This window comes from Dicentrarchus labrax, unplaced genomic scaffold (genome assembly GCF_905237075.1).
Source record: "Dicentrarchus labrax unplaced genomic scaffold, dlabrax2021, whole genome shotgun sequence".
In the NCBI taxonomy this organism is placed as follows: domain Eukaryota; kingdom Metazoa; phylum Chordata; class Actinopteri; family Moronidae; genus Dicentrarchus; species Dicentrarchus labrax.
In genome coordinates, this window is record NW_026136717.1 from 8,148,862 (window position 1) to 8,165,391 (window position 16,530).

Genomic DNA, 16,530 nt, shown 5'->3' on the forward strand with positions numbered 1-16,530 from the left:
TATATGAAAACAACTTTTAGGGGAAAATGGCACCTGTAGTAGACAACAAGCTGTGCATTTGTCTTACATCTCATACTTACCCATCTACCTGCTTTTAACATGTGCAGGCTTAATTGATTGACTGTTCCAGTACACCTGACTTTAATAAAGCACTAATTAGCAGCCCCAAAAGGATCTGCCAATTAAAAGGTTCCTAAACACAAAGATACAAGACATTTAACAGTCTTCTCGGGAGGCAGATGTTTGCTCAGTACAGCGACAAGGCAAGCTGTTAGTTTGAGTTTGTCTCCCTACACAAATTGCAAATAAAGAAAATACCTCTGAGCACCATAGCTCGCTCTACCAAGTCATATTAGTTGGTATTATGAAGCTGGAGGAGAAGATTGTAAAGAGAGGACCAGACAGGTGAAGGATGTCGAGGGAAGAAGTATGAAATGACACCAGCTTGGGAGAAAGAGGAGCAAAGTGAGTGCAAAAGAAGGTGGAGAGCGGGAGTGAGGTGTTTTTTTTAATGCAAAGGAAAGGTGTGTGTGTGTGTGTGCGCAAGTGGGTCAATTGTCAAGCACAGCAACCGCTTGGGACTTGTATCTCTTTACTAGTTTTTGTGTCTGCTCTGTACGATATGGCACGCACACAAATCCACTCCTCAAACTACCTTCCTCTAGGAAGCTGCCACATGCATAGGCCATTGTTTAGTCACTCTAGTCCCAGTACAGATGCCCTCATTTCCTCTCTATTGTGTTGAGGCATACGTTTCAAAAATGGCACGAGTGGTAAAAACATAAGGAGCAAGTTTCTAGGACTGCACAAGCATGAGAAATGGGAGGAAGAACTTTGAGGATAAATCATTTTTCTGTGTATGTAGGGTTGTGCGGTGTGTTCCCCAGCCGGCCGTATTATACACAGATCTTGATAAGTTTAAAGCGTCTGTATTTATTTGCTACGGCAGTGTGATTTCACAGAACTCATCTAGCCTGTGTGTGCTCACAGTGAGTGTTGACATGTGTGGACAAATGTATCTTCAGAGTGTGTGTGTGTGTGTGTGGGTGTGGGGGTGTGGGTGTGGGTGTGTGGAGAGTGCATGCCGGCCTTGGAGACAATTATAGCAGAGATCATTTTTTTTCAGGGATGAGGTACAACAATAAAAGGTTAAGCGCAAATATTCCACTACACAGAGAGTGAGAGAGGATGAGAGAGGGACAGAGGGTTGGAGGACAACTAAGCAGGCAGATAGTACCTCATTAACTAGTCTAATTGATTGATGATTGTACACACTGCAGCAAAAATAGATCGCAATTCCACTTCCAATATTTTATTGCCTCTGGTTGTGCTTGTGTTTAATTGCATGGAGAGGAAAGAGTGATGAGGCAACAGAGGAGGTTTAGGATAGAAGGTTGGTTATAGCTGCGGCCCAGAACAAGGTCTCTGCAATGTTTAACTTGTTTGTTTTGAGGACTGTTTAGCTTTTATAAACTGGAAATGTCAGTATCTGTCTCGGGGATTCCACAATGATGTTTTTATTCCTCCTTGTGGCGGTGACTATACATTTTGATACTGTATATGACATTACAGTCTTGTAAGCTAACCAGAAACACTCCTTTAATGCCAACATATCCAACAGTCCTCATCCTGGGTTCCTCAGGGAATGGATAATGCAGGGTTTCTGAACACTCTTAATGGATGTTGCTCTGTGTGGTTTACCTGTTTCTAGATCATCTGTCAGCTTGCGTTACTGGTCTTATTTTTAGCCATGCTAGCGACATTGCTCCATGGTTGGCAATGTCAACCAATCACTTTGGTCCAGAATGAAATATCTTAGCATCCAATGAATGGATTGCCATGACATTACGTACAGATTTCTATTGTCTCCACCGGCTGGGTGGATTGGTAATCCTTTATGTGAATGAATCCTTTTTACTTTGGTGATATCCAAAATAATAATAAAATAATAGAGTTGGACTTGGAATACATAGCTAGTTTAGCGGGAGACTAGCCACCGCTATTGAGGTTCGGAAAAATATAGAGGAAATGGTGCTCAGTCAAAACATAAAGTTTAAGTGGAGAATGTAAGAATCATTTTAGGCCTACAACAATGAAAATGTTAAAAATAAACATTATTCCTTTCTCACATAAAGCCACAGGAAGCCACTGGAGAGGGGCTTAAGAGCTGCACGTGGTTGCCTACCCCTGATCTGGCACTATCAGGTCAAATTTGTATTTGTACAATACCACAAGCATGGCTGTTGTCATGTACTTTCATCTTCATATGGTTATTGGAGAGTTTTAAGACAAAAGATGTATATGGAAATATATGAAACACTATGTCAAGTAACATTAATTAAAAAGGATAAAAAATAATAATAATTTAAATGGAATCCATATGGAGCTGCCTCCACACTTTTGAAAATAGAATATAAATATATGCATTACTCAGACTTGTTACAGCATGACATTTCTCTGATTGCTGGTGATGCATGAAAAGTGCAATAGCAGCCATCCTTAAACCTGTTCGCTGTCAGGTGGCAACCATACAGTACATAGCTCAGTCACTTGGATCTCTTGTTTCACTAAACAGTAGCTGCTTACTTTATATAGAAAACCATAGCCATGTGAGTCACTGTCAGCAGGAGAAATCCATTTTCACAAATCGGTGGGTGGTGTGTCTAATAAGCCGGCTGCTGAGCCTATTCCTTTATAGTTGATCTACTTGAGCTGAGAGCAAATGGAACAGCAATGAGAGGAGATGGCGTCCACCTCATTAGCAGAAGTTATGACAAGCACCACACTTGTTAACAGCACAACTCGAGAGAAAAGTGTAAATAACATCAGTTTACCTGCTTGCCTGGCATCTTGTTAAATTGGTGTAAATCATTTATCTTGCCAGACATTTAAGCAGTATCTAAAGTCAATAGACCGCTTAAGATTGAATAAATAAAGACCTCCTCACATTTCTTGTCCCCTTATTCAAAACCGTATGGAACCCCCTCTTTTAGCACATTGCTGTAATTGCTGGTCCGCATTTTATAAAAACTCCAGTTATTTTCTTTCTCCAGATGTTAACATTAAGGACTAATCATTAAGTATGTGGTTGAATTTTAAAGTTTCCTCTAGCATCTGATGTAGTAGTTTGTGAGATTAATATTTCATATATGACCACAAACCTATTTCCCTTTCATTGCCCCTCTGTATCAATCTCCACATTAACCCGCAAACTATCTTTTCTTTCTCTGTCCCTCCTTCACTATTAGGCGACCCTCCGGTAGGTTTCCGTGACATATTGCTGCATGACGGTCCTGAGGGATTCGCTAAGGCTGTGCGTGCCCACCAAGGTCTGTTGCTAATGGATACCACCTTCAGGGATGCCCACCAGTCACTTCTGGCGACCAGGGTTCGGACCCACGACCTGAAGAAGATCTCGCCATTCGTCAGCCACAACTTCAGCAACCTTTTCAGCCTGGAGAACTGGGGAGGTGAGTTTCTGGGTGTTGAATGTATGTCTTGACAACCATGAAATAACCTGGGCTAGCAGTTTCCCCCTACTTCCAGTCTTTATGCTAGGCTAAGCCAACTATCTCCTTCCTCCACCTTTGGGTTTTAGCATTCTGACATGAGAGGTACTTACATATACACAACAAACTAAAGCAACACCACCATTTGGCACTCATTAGGAATATGAGTTAATACCAATAACATGTGATCTCATCAAGCCATGAATTTTACTCTTCCGATGGCTATCATGTTAATTAAACTTTTTGTCTTAACAGCCATGCCTGTACTTCCCATTCTTTCCGTTCATTTCAAGTCTTGTAGATCCGCCCCATGCTTCATTGATGACAGTAATTGTTCCTCTTTGTTTTTCATTTTTGATCTGTGAAAATCATGTGCCATTGAAAATGTATCTCATGGCTCCATCTCCTCTCCCACAAGTCAGTTTTCAGCAAGTTCCCTCAATAGACATGATTTGTACCTTTTCTCCTGCTCTCGAATAAATAAAGAAAACCATGCGTTATTGAAACTTCTTGGGGCCTGAACAGTCAAATAGTATCCCTGTATAATATGCAATTACTCTGAAATTGGCCACAGAATGAAAATACATGCCTCATGTTTGAACAGTTAACATAAGACCAATTATCAATTTCTCGATAATGGTCGAATGTGAAGTGCAATTTTTATGAACTGGTTTCAATGAGTAAATTCATTTTTCCTGTTTGAACACTCGAACACTTAGGAGACACGCACATTTGTGGAAGAGATATGCCCAGTGAACCTCTTGAGGTTGAAACATTTAATTTAATGCTCAATTACAGTAAACCGCTTGGAGTGATTGTGCTTATATTACTTGGAGAGCTTTGAGTAGATCACAAGAACAAACATAAGAACTAAATAACAAAAGCCTAAAGTAAAAAGAGGTTCTGTTTCAGTGACTGCGCTCATCGTTAGATGGTTGAACAAAGTGAGGAAAAAATAAAAACGCCGGAGAGAGACTCACCAGTGAAACCTCTTCGGTGCTGTAAACCCTTTCTGAGATTAAATTCCTCCTAGTAGCCGATCATGGTGCACCAGTTAGGGGAAAGCAATATATTTCATTACTGTGGGAGAGCACTTTGAGCAGATCTCACATTAAACAACTGTCTACTCATCTCATGTTTGAACAGATAAAAAGGTTATGGCAAAAGTAAATCATTGAGGAGATATTTTTCGATAGAAAGGGCTTAAATGCTTCCCAACTTCCATCTCCCAGCATATTGTGATGTTATTATGAGACTGACCAGAGAAAGATGACGTGAATTCAGCTGAGCCATGTTTGAGCAGTTACATTCAAAGTAAATCTTTGAAGAGAGACTGTAAAAACAGGCGGTGAACTCAATCCGTCACTCTGGAGGAAACTGTTGAATAGGGGCCAGGGAAGCCCCTTTATGTCTCGTTATACTGAACTAGTTCTGAAAGGGGAAAGTGCTTTGATTAAGGGACATAAATGCCCTTTTTTTATGGTTTCATTGTCTTATATTTAAAGAGTAAAAGAAGTAGTACATTTTTCAGCCCGCACCCATATTACATGTGGTTTGCCATCATTTATATTCACTCAGTCAACAGGGCGATCATTGAGGTTTTCAAAAACTGTGATAAATCTCCTTATAAGACTTGTTGTTTTTTGTTCTTTCATACGCTTTCATAGTCAACACCCTTATTAAAATGTGGTTTGCCATCATTTATTATCATGTACAACCCAACCTCTGGGTTTATACACAGTCCAATGGGGTGATCGTTGAGGCTTTTAAAAGTGGATAAATCTTCTTTTAGGGGACAGGAAGCACACAGGACGGTCATACATGTGTATATGTTTTATTGATAAAAGAGTACAAACTGAGCTTTCTATTTCTCTTGGCTTCCCATCTGTGTGAGAAACAGGAAACTGTGTAAAATAGTCAATAAAGCATGCTTTGAGACCATTTTATGATTGATCATTTAAGATGTTAATTTACTAGTAGCTTCCTGTTTTCTAAACTGAGACTTCTCATGTTTTTGAAAGCCTAAACCATTGCCCAATTGAACTGTTTAAAAGCCAGAGAGAAGCAGCGGCAGTGGGGTAAGATCTTCAAGACCAAATCAATTGGTGGGAATGTACTATGATTCATTATAAGCATACATTTAATAGGTTTTGGGCTAAAACCGTGAACATGTCTTTTTAAATAATTTATAATAAGATCAAATAATGTCATCAGTTCTTTTTAAGACTTAAACTGACTATTTTATAGCTCATCGTATAATTAATCTTAACTGAGCTAACAATGTGGTAAACACTCTTCATTTGGGCATTTGCTGCAGCAAAATCTCTTAGTAAACACTGTAGAATAATCTTGTCTTTGAGCTGAATCCAGTTATAAAATGGCACGAGAAAAGTGAATACATCTTACTTTGTGTCTTCCTTCTAAATTCTCCCGTAAAGTGCTAATGTTTGAATTACAGTGGGAGTCGAGTTTTGAAATCTTCTGTCAATGAAAGCTCTTGAACTTTAAACAGTCTTCTGTCTTCATAAAAAAGTAAGACAGTGAATATATGCTTGTCTCTCTCCCATTTATGCAACGACAGCAAGAGTACATCATTGAAATCAAATGTAAAACAGGAGCTGGAGAAGTTTAAACACCTCCTGACATAATGATTCTGTAATGGGCTGATATTATGAGTTGAGGAGCAGAAGATTGTCTTTCTTAGTTAGGAAAAGTTGAGAAGAGCGTGTGGATCATCGAAGAAAAAATGCAATATGCTAGTGGATCCTCTTGAGGCGTCAGTAGTTCCTGCCTGATATGATTATGAGTCAGTGAAAACACAATAATGCTTTCTCATAATTATTTAAACACTTAAAGGCAGAATAAATTCTAGAGAGATATTCCCCTGAAAGCTTCCTACGACTTTACTAGTTTACAGTATAATAATATTCTTCCTGTGCATGCATATTAATATTTTGATGTTAATTTCATTAGTTAAGTAGGAAAAACAGAGCATTTAGACAACAGTGATGAATCTGCCACCTAGGCCTTTGACACAGAGCCTAGTCTTGAAGTTCCAGCTGGCTGTTATTGCTTATCACTTATTTTTATAGTAGTTAGACTTAGTTTTGAGGCTCACATGGGATTGCATTTGCTAAAGCTCTGTATCTAAGCATGACCTTTCCTATTTCTGGAGGAGTAAAGTACAATCCAATATTTTTCTTTATAGATTTCCATTTTTTCATTTCATAAAGTTGGGGAAACTTGTGAGAAAAAGCCAAACCAGTGTGCATGTTTACAAAATACAAATCTTTCTTTATTTGGTTTTTACTTGATTTTATAATAAGCACTTTGAGCAGATCTCACAGTAAGCAGCTCTGCTCCTCTCATGTTGGAACAGATAAAAAGGTTATAGCAAAAGTAAATCATTGAGGAGATATTTCGATAGAAAGGGCTTAAATGCTTCCCAACTTCCATCTCCCAGCATATTGTGATGTTATTATGAGACTGACCAGAGAAAGATGACGTGAATTCAGCTGAGCCATGTTTGAGCAGTTACATTCAAAGTAAATCTTTGAAGAGAGACTGTAAAAACAGGCGGTGAACTCAATCCGTCACTCTGGAGGAAACTGTTGAATAGGTGCCAGGGAAGCCCCTTTATGTCTCATTATACTGAACTAGTTCTGAAAGGGGAAAGTGCTTTGATTAAGGGACATATTAAATGCCTTTTTTTAGGGTTTCATTGTCTTATATTTAAATTTAAATATTGTTTTTTCAGCCCGCACCCATATTACATGTGGTTTGCCATCATTTGTATTCACTCAGTCAACAGGGCGATCATTGAGGTTTTCAAAATTTTAGGACTTTTTTTTCCCTTTCATATTCTTCTTTTTTCTTGTTTCATATACCATTTTCTCTCTCTTCTATCTCCCTCTTCTCCTTTTTGTATTTTCTGTAAATGACTTTGTAACATCTATTTTGAAGAATGCAATAAACATTTCCTGGCATGCTAAAGAGTAAATCAAAACCGCAGAAGCCAGGATATCCACACTTTAATTTCCTAGAATGGGTCAAGCTCCTCAAACACAGGATCCTACGCTTGCAATAATGCACCTCAATAGACTCCTTAGACCATTCATGCCTACTAACTGCCCACATCTTTTAAATTCTGTGTCTCTACTTCATAACAGACTGTTGAAGTCAAGCCCAATTGGATCAGGGTTCAGGCTTTATAAGGTTCCTCCAGAGCCACACCAGACATAGTGAAGTTTTCACTGGATGAGTAGTTCTTCTCTTGATGAGTAAACTTCATGTGTTAAATCATTGGAGTGCCTCTTTTAATAAGAGACTCTTTTACAGTATATCTCATTATAATGTGTGAATATCAGACAGTTTGTTTCCCATCCCCACTGTTAAACATCCTTCATTCACTCTGCATTCAATTCAATTTTATTTGTATATATAGCGCCAATTCATAACAGAAGTTATCTCAGGATACTTTTCAAATAGAGCAGGTCTAGACCGACAATAGTAATAATAGTAACTGTAGTAATAAAATAGCTTCCAATACCCAAAGTTCCCAGATCCACTAGTTAGCAGCCATGCTCTCGCATATTATTGATTTAGGTTGTGAAGCACAAATTAGGCTACCATGCTGCAGTAAAAAGTTCAGCTCCAGCACACACAGTCCCACAGTGACGGCTTGTAACTATACCTTTAAACAGTTCCTCACAATAAATCACTAAATGACCAGGGGAGGAATAACTACCGTGCCTCTGTTGATAGGAGTTCCCTATATAGTGAACTTTTATTGCAAAGTGATCAGAGATAGAGAATATTACACTCGGCTGTGTTTGAATCACTTAGAACCAAAATAAATCACTAAAGGGAGATGACCACGTGAGTATTGAACGCTGTTACCCTGACACATTGTCCCTATGCAAGAATCTTTTTTTACACAGAAGGATCTTAGATAGGGAATATTGCTTTCACATGTTTCAGCTGCTTAGAGGCAGAATGAATCATTGAAGAGATTAAGCCTGTGAAAGCCCTTTGAGGATTAAGTCCCTTCCTGATATAGCGTTTCTCCCTACACCATGGAAGATACAGTAATATGAACTGGGTCACCTAATGTATCTATATGGTTCCCCGTATCTGTTTCACAATTGGCGAATTTATCAGATGGTGAAGCGGCAGATTCTTAATTACTGTACGTGCTCATTTTAGTGTGTGCATCTCGTTCTGCCCTCCAGTCGTATAATCAGTCTTTCAGAGCATGTTTTGGGGAATGCGAGCCATTTCTTGCTACAGGCAGTGGACACACAAGCATGAAAGTCTGACCAGCACAAAGGCACATCCACCAGCTCAGAGCAATAAAGTGGAATCACAGATGACATTAAAATTGATTTGGCAGGATAAACTGTCTGATGCATCAAGGCTATAATTGCACACTTAAGCAAAAATTCTGATAACTACTGAGATGTGTGTCTGCGTGCGTGTTTATGTAGCTCAACGATTCAAATTATAGATGTGAATCATTTTTATTCATCATGTGTTTTCCTTTACTGGCTCAAGAACAGTAAGTTTATTTCATAGAACTTTATTTTCCCACCAGGGGACATTTGGATGGAGTTTGCCAATATGAGACCATGTTTTCTTGTTAAGTTTTGATATCGAATTGACTAATACCTACAGAAGATGTTACAGGCCCACATATTCCCACCTAAAGCAGGAGACCGTTTGTCCCAAAATGTATTTCTCTGTACTTCCTTTAAATATTAGTTGTTGAATACATTGCTTGCAATCGTGATCGCTGCGTAACAGGCTCGTTTCCATCTTCCTCTCTGATTTATTTCAGCTCATCTTCATGACAGATTAGAGACTGCCTGTCTTTCCAAAAAGAGGCAGGCTCAGCACTGTTTGTGCCTAATGTTCTGATATGTAGGCCCAGCTGTCAGTCTTCATTCCTGTTATCAAATTAGTCAATTCTGCAGTCCCAGATGAATTCCTTGCTCAGCATCATGCTTTTATATCTCACGTGCTATAAAACATTAATACTAATATGTTTAACATCAGATAGGATTGCTTGGAGTAATTTCCACTCCAAACCAATAGTTTAAGAGATGCTGACGTAGGCTGAAATCCAAATCGAGGGGGAATAAAAAAAAAGATAGAGGAGGGTTTCTCCGGGCATTCCTGCTCTTCCCAGAGTAGGGACCAAGCAGTTGTGCTTTGTATTCTCTCCGTGTCCAAATGTACGAGTGCTCAGAAAATGAAATTTAATGATGGCAGTGTTGGATCAGCAGAAAACCACTGGAGGCTTCAATATTTCTGGCTGATATGATAAACGGGTATGAGATCCGCTAATCTACTCCCCCCAGAAAGGGAAATGAGAGATTGCTATCTCTTTTTTTCGCCTCATCCACTGAAACATTTCATAGATTTTAAAGTGACTTTAGAATAAAATGATGGAAGTGTTAGAATGAACAATGAATGTGAAAGTATCAGATTTTATTTGAGCGTCCATTAGTGTGTAGTGTGTGTGTGTGTGTGTGTGTGTGTGTGTGTGCCATCTGTGTGTGTGGGGTAATGGGATAAGTTTGAAATATTAGTTTTTGAGTCAAAAATTTAGATCAAAGCTGGGATGACAAATGAGACTTGAGATGACAGCTGAAATAAACTGTGTGTGTGTGTGTGTGTGTGTGTGTGTGTGTGTGTGTGTGTGTGTGTGTGTGTGTGTGTAGGTGCTACCTTTGATGTGGCCATGCGCTTCCTGTCAGAATGTCCATGGAAGAGGCTCCAGGAACTGAGAGCTTTGATCCCAAACGTCCCTTTCCAGATGCTGCTGAGAGGGGCCAACGCCGTGGGCTACACCAACTACCCTGACAATGCTGTCTTTAAGTGAGTCACACACACTCCTGAACTTTATCCTTCCATTTTTTAATAATGGATTTCAGTTATTAAATAAAATCAAATGTTTAAGAGCTAACCGGCGTATCACCCAGAGACTTATTATGAATATGCACACATTCTTTTGTATTTGTACTTCCAAATCCATACACTGTTGTTAATAACGCTACAGAAACACACTGACACACACACGTCCGGGTTGTAAACATAGGTGAGATCATACACTGTACACACGCTAGCTTACCGTGCATTGTCTAATGTATGCACTGAATACGACAGACTTTAAATATAAACACTGGAACAACTTACAGTCTGTGTTGAAGAGATTTTTTATTGAATTGTTGAAAATACATCCGTTTGAAAAAAGATTTTCTTGACGCCAGCTGCTGCTCCTCGTGGCTTTATTGTCTGTCAATGTCATACTATTTAGAAAAAGTTCCAAAATGGGAGCGTTTCCATGGAAACAACACATGGACCTTCATCTTAATACATAATTTTGTGTCTATGTTGTAAGCATAGTCAGGCCTTTCACATGATAATTAATTAAAAATTAAATTAAAAATGATTGCGCTCCATGATTACTAGGGCTGTCCCCGACTAAAGATTTTAAGTGTTTGTTTGCCATGACTGACTTACCTAAGCTACAACATCAGTGTTTCCTCTAGGATTTTTTTTTAGCAGTGGGGGCAGGCCCGTCAGAACCCCCCCGGTCCCGTCACGCCGGCAAACGTTTTACGTATGAAACAGAACTGGCACTACAAGTTGAACGTTGTCCAATTAAAACCGACCCACCGCGGTGACGTTTTTGGTGGAGCTGTTAGTTCAATAGTCGACTTGGAAGAAAGCAAATGTTTTGACAATAAGCTACATCAACACAACAGTATGTGGAGTTAAACTGGACAGCCCCAATAACCTCTGAATAGTTCTACTTGTTGTTAAATTACAATGTGAGCGGCAGCCATGTCGGCAGGATCATTTAAAAGGCAACCGTGACTACATTGTGCGTCTGCCCCATTTCTGATATCGTGGCGGCAGAAATTGAACAGCGACGGGCCGCCGCTCCAAAATCAACATAGAGGAAACACTGAACATTCAAACAAAATCAGTTTTTATTCAGTTTATTCTCACAGTGCTTACTGTAGAGTCATGCACAGGGATTTACAGTTGACATAATAGAATGGTGAGATGCAATATAATGTGTCGTCACCTTCTGTGTGATAAATCTAACACTTAAAACGACGAAATGTGTATATATATACATAACGAATATATAGGTTCATTTGATCTCAAAGCGTGTGGCATCGCACAAAGCAGCTGTATGTGTATTATTTATTTGTATTTATTTTTTTATATAGAAAAAACACGTTCTTTCTCAGCTATGGGGTTTATTATTGTTCAGATAACAGTGACGCAAGTAAATAAATAACCATAACATAACAGACAAGACTGATCTACACACAAATTAAAAGATTTCAAAGAAATATTTAACTGTGATTAAAATCAGCAACAGTAACAATACTGCTAATAATTGGCTATGTTAACATTTTGTATATTATCTAAATGAAATCTGTTCTTAAACTGACGTCGACTGATGCTATGGAACCAGGGATTTTTCATTTGCTGTTTGGGCTCCTGCGTCCTTGTTGCTTTCAGCTCAATTATAGTTATTTGTGTATTTCCAACGTGATTAATAAATAAAAAAAGATTACATGTACCTCTGAATAGTTCACCTACATTCTACTGTATTTATAGTATATGTCACCTGAAGCCTTCAGACAGCTGCTTTCTCTCTAAATATAACTAAATGGATCTACTGTACAGTAGCTGCCCACAAACCACACAACTGACACACACATTTATTCAGGTCAGTTTGGTTGATGTTTTCCTGTTGCCTCCTACCATGCTCAGTGAGTTACACGCATTTCACACACGCGCGCACCACGGCCGCCGCCGCACGCACACCACGCACACACACACACACACACACACACACATCATTGATACAGTTGAGCCGGTAATGCATTTAGGGCCATAAATACTCCTGTGCCTACACACATGCATACACATGCCTCAAACACTTTTCCAAATGGTTTCACAAGCTGCTTCGATGATGTTGATGACTCACATATACAGAAGCGCACACACACACAGGCACAGACAAGGGCACACACACACATACACCTACATGCACAGTGTAATTCCTCTCACCTCAAATAAATTAGGGGTGGCTTTATGACTAATGCACCTGTCCCCTCCTCCCTCTTTTCCATTGAATCACACACACGCAGACCTCCCCTATCCTCCATGTTTTTTTGCTCCCCCCTCTCATATCATATAGTCATTATTTATCCTCCACTCATATGACTCCCTTTTTTATGCCTCCATTCATCTCTCTGCATTACACACTTCTTTCCCTCTCTTTAACTCCCTCCTTCTACCCTCCCGACTGCTCCTCATCTCCCTCTCCACCCCTCTCACTCTCAATGTCCCATAGGGGGAGTGCCAGTGAAAATTTGCACATGATTGTGATAAATGGCTTTGATCTGTTTGCCCAGCTCTCTCTCTCTCTCTCTCCCTTTACTCCGTCACTCTCTCACTCTCGATGCATTCAGTGAGCCAGCCCGCAGCCAAGTGGCCTAAACGTCTTCATTAACTAAATCAAATCAAAGTGTAATTTCATTTCATTTATTTGATTTAAAGTGCATGTCACTGGGTCACAGTACAGTACACTCTGCAGCAAAAGGGATGTGCCACTTCAAAGTACACCTGATGGATTTAAAGGGTCAAATGACTGCTAACTAGATCATATTGTCACTTTTATGAAGGAGTTTTTGACAGAAAAACTAAACTTTCTGATTCACATGAACAATGATTACATCAGCTCTGAGTCAGATATGTGGGACAGTGAAGCATTTTTGATTTGGTGCCAAACAACGTCCACTAGACAGCCCTTGTATGCATTGTAGTGCTAAATAAATACTGGACATGCAGACGCTGGACTCGTAATCCTCTCATGGCACAACATTAAGTGTGCGTCTGTTTATTTGCCAAAACAAAAGCTCTCAGTGTCTGTAAATATTGCATTCACAGTAACACAGCTACAGTAAGCACTCACCCCAGTTATGAAAAACCTGATTAAGATACCAGGGCCAAGGCAATAATAGGAAGGATTTACCACTGGCAGCTTGGATAATGAGGCGGGTATACATTTCTCTCAGTTATTGTGGGCTCCTGCAGGCTGTGTAAGCTCACTTTTCATAGAAATAGTGAGAAGATTGTATTTACGCAGGTACAGCGATTATTTATGAGTGGTGATGTGAAGGTGGATATAAACGGCTTATCCCAACCCAGATGTGTGCTATTACCTGGGATACACTGTGCATGAATACAAACTCATTATGTGTGAGAGTGATCACATTTTTCTGTCTCTGGTTCTCATTTGAATGTCTTTTATTTTTATGTAGGTACACTATAGGCTAACGTTCTCCCCTTCCTCCACCCCTCCCACAAGGTTCTGCGAGGTGGCCAAGGAGAATGGCATGGACATCTTCCGTGTTTTCGATTCCCTGAACTACGTGCCAAACATGCTGCTGGGCATGGAGGCTGCTGGAGCAGCAGGTGGAGTGGTGGAGGCTGCCATCTCGTACACAGGCGACGTCTCTGACCCAATGAGGCAGAAGTACTCCCTGGACTACTATCTGAAACTGGCAGACGAGCTTGTCAAAGCCGGGACCCACATCCTATGCATCAAGGTAAGGAAGTAAAAATAGGATCTAGTGTTAGCTTTGAGAGTTGTACTGCTACTCAGGGTTCTACAATACGCCAGTGTTTTCCTTGCCTGTGATAATCTAAAGATTCTGGCATTTATTTGCTTCTGTGTGGAAATCCCTGCCCATCTGCCACCAGAATGACATAAAACCAGCTAGAAAAAATCTTTGCAAGTACTTTTTCCGGCTCAGGCTTGTATACACACTCAGTTACACATGTATTCACACATTTGCATGTATGTCATCATAATCTAGGCCTGCACTAACCACCAGCTAAAGCTTTTGGCTGCCTGACATGGCTGTGTGCACTCTAAGTAGCATTTGGAGGCAAACCTCCTTGTATTCAGTTGATTTAATCCAAGCATTGGCAGGTAAGACGCAATTATCTTTATTTAATCATGTAAGCAAGCTGCAGTGCGTGAGTTTCACTCACTTCTTTTACCCTGCTTTAAAAAAAGACTGCTTGTACTGCAACAAATACCATTATTTGTTCTACTTGTGTCACTATTGACACATTTGATGTCAAAATGTTGGCTGACATTCAGCTAAATACAAAAATAGATCAATAAAATTTCACCAATGTATCATTGTGAAGTAAAAGCCTTTCACACACAAACACATGCATTTCAATTAGCATTTTAATTAATACAAACGCTCTCACGTTAACTGTTGAGTTTTTAAACTCATTCCCATTGAAATTACTTGTATACTTGAGCCTGTTATCTTAATGAATAGACTGATAATGCTCACATTGAATTATTTTCTTTATTCAAGCATGAAAGAATATTTTCAAATGCAAAATGTTTATCATGTCTCCACCGCAGTGTGAACCATCACACGCAGCAGTGGAAATCTCATAAAAGGCTTGTACGGCTAATGAGGTTAACTTTTAAAAGACGAAATGAGCATGCATTATAACTTCATGGAGTGCAATGATCACCAAAGGGAGCGCAAGTAAACATCTAAGCTCTGTCTATGAATTTCTGTTATTATCCGTTAAGATTTATACATTATAATCATCCTCACAGGAGTATGTCTGTGTAAAATCCACAACTTGTCATTATTTGAATGGCTTCAATTAAAGTGGCAGTTTTAACTTCAGCTTAATGCTCTTCATCAAAAGACACATTGATTATTTGGAGAATTTCAATTGTCATCCAATCCAAGTCCTAATCAGCTAAAGGATTTTGGTGTTCTGTTCTTTCTGCTTCCATTGATTTGGCTGTTTTTTACTCATCCAGTTCCACCAAATTATCAGAACTTTGCTCCAGCTTTCATAAGCAGCCTCGGGCCAGTGCTGTGTGCACACTCCATCACTAATGAGAACTAAAACAGGTGGTTGAAATCAATCTTGTTTAACTTAGTCCAGGATTCCATATCCAAAATGTAAATGTGTTACAGAAAGCCACTTACAACCAGATTAAGGTGTTTTAATAAAGTTAAATAATGTAAAATTGAAAATACACGGTAACATGTATTTCATATTTTGGGATATTAAGCTTCATGGAATCACAAGCAAATATTTATTTTATGAATGGTGCCAGATGCCACTCAACCAGTCCTTTTAATCTGTCCTCCCTTGTGTCTCCTCTTCCATCTCTCTGTATTATCAGGATATGGCTGGTCTGCTGAAGCCAGAGGCCAGCAAGCTTCTGGTGGGTGCTCTGAGAGACCGTTTCCCGAATGTACCGATCCATGTGCACACACACGACACGGCTGGAGCCGGTGTAGCCGCCATGCTGGCCTGTGCTGAGGCTGGAGCAGACGTGGTGGACGTGGCTGTGAGTATTCATCATGTTTGTTCCACAGAGCCCTAACAAACAAGGTTGCTTTAGATGGAGTCCAGTGCTTTTTCTGTTTTAGACATTATCAAAAAAGCCTCTGAAAGGTTTTGAATTGTTTTTTCAATTTCATTTCATAAAACAGTCTAATCATCCTCTAATTACTTAGAACAGTTATGGAGAATGAGAACTTTCCATAACTAGGCCTAGGTCCACCCACATATTATCCCAACAATATTAACAGACATACAGTAGAGTGTTTTCTACAAGTTGCTGCAGTTTGCATTGTGAAATGTCACTGAAACAAAGCTGGAACAATTGTTGAAGCCAGGAGCCTTTCCCTTACTGTGTTCACTGACGCATGCTGCCAGCATGGGCAGTTTCATTAAAACACTTGGCTGATATTTGCAATTTTTGCCGGTTCAGTTCCTTGTAACACTGTAGGAATGAAACAACTGACTGTCCACCATGGATCAAAAACACCCTCTAAAAACATTTGGGTGTATAGGTTTCATTAGTTTACTTGGTTAAACTTGATCTTTTCACTGCCAAGTAATACATCAAATATGTACAGTAACACACAAA

At 39.5% G+C, this 16,530-nt stretch overlaps 1 protein-coding gene across 1 annotated transcript in view; it reads left to right on the top strand.

Annotated features, from left to right (window-relative positions):
• LOC127379184 (pyruvate carboxylase, mitochondrial) overlaps positions 1-16,530 on the top strand; it is a 282,379-nt gene that overhangs the window by 224,042 nt on the left and 41,807 nt on the right. Inside the window, exons 15-18 of the mRNA XM_051428466.1 lie at positions 3,249-3,470; positions 10,232-10,388; positions 13,909-14,149; positions 15,778-15,945. Of these exons, the coding sequence (XP_051284426.1) occupies positions 3,249-3,470; positions 10,232-10,388; positions 13,909-14,149; positions 15,778-15,945 (788 nt within the window). The remainder of the gene's footprint in view (positions 1-3,248; positions 3,471-10,231; positions 10,389-13,908; positions 14,150-15,777; positions 15,946-16,530) is intronic.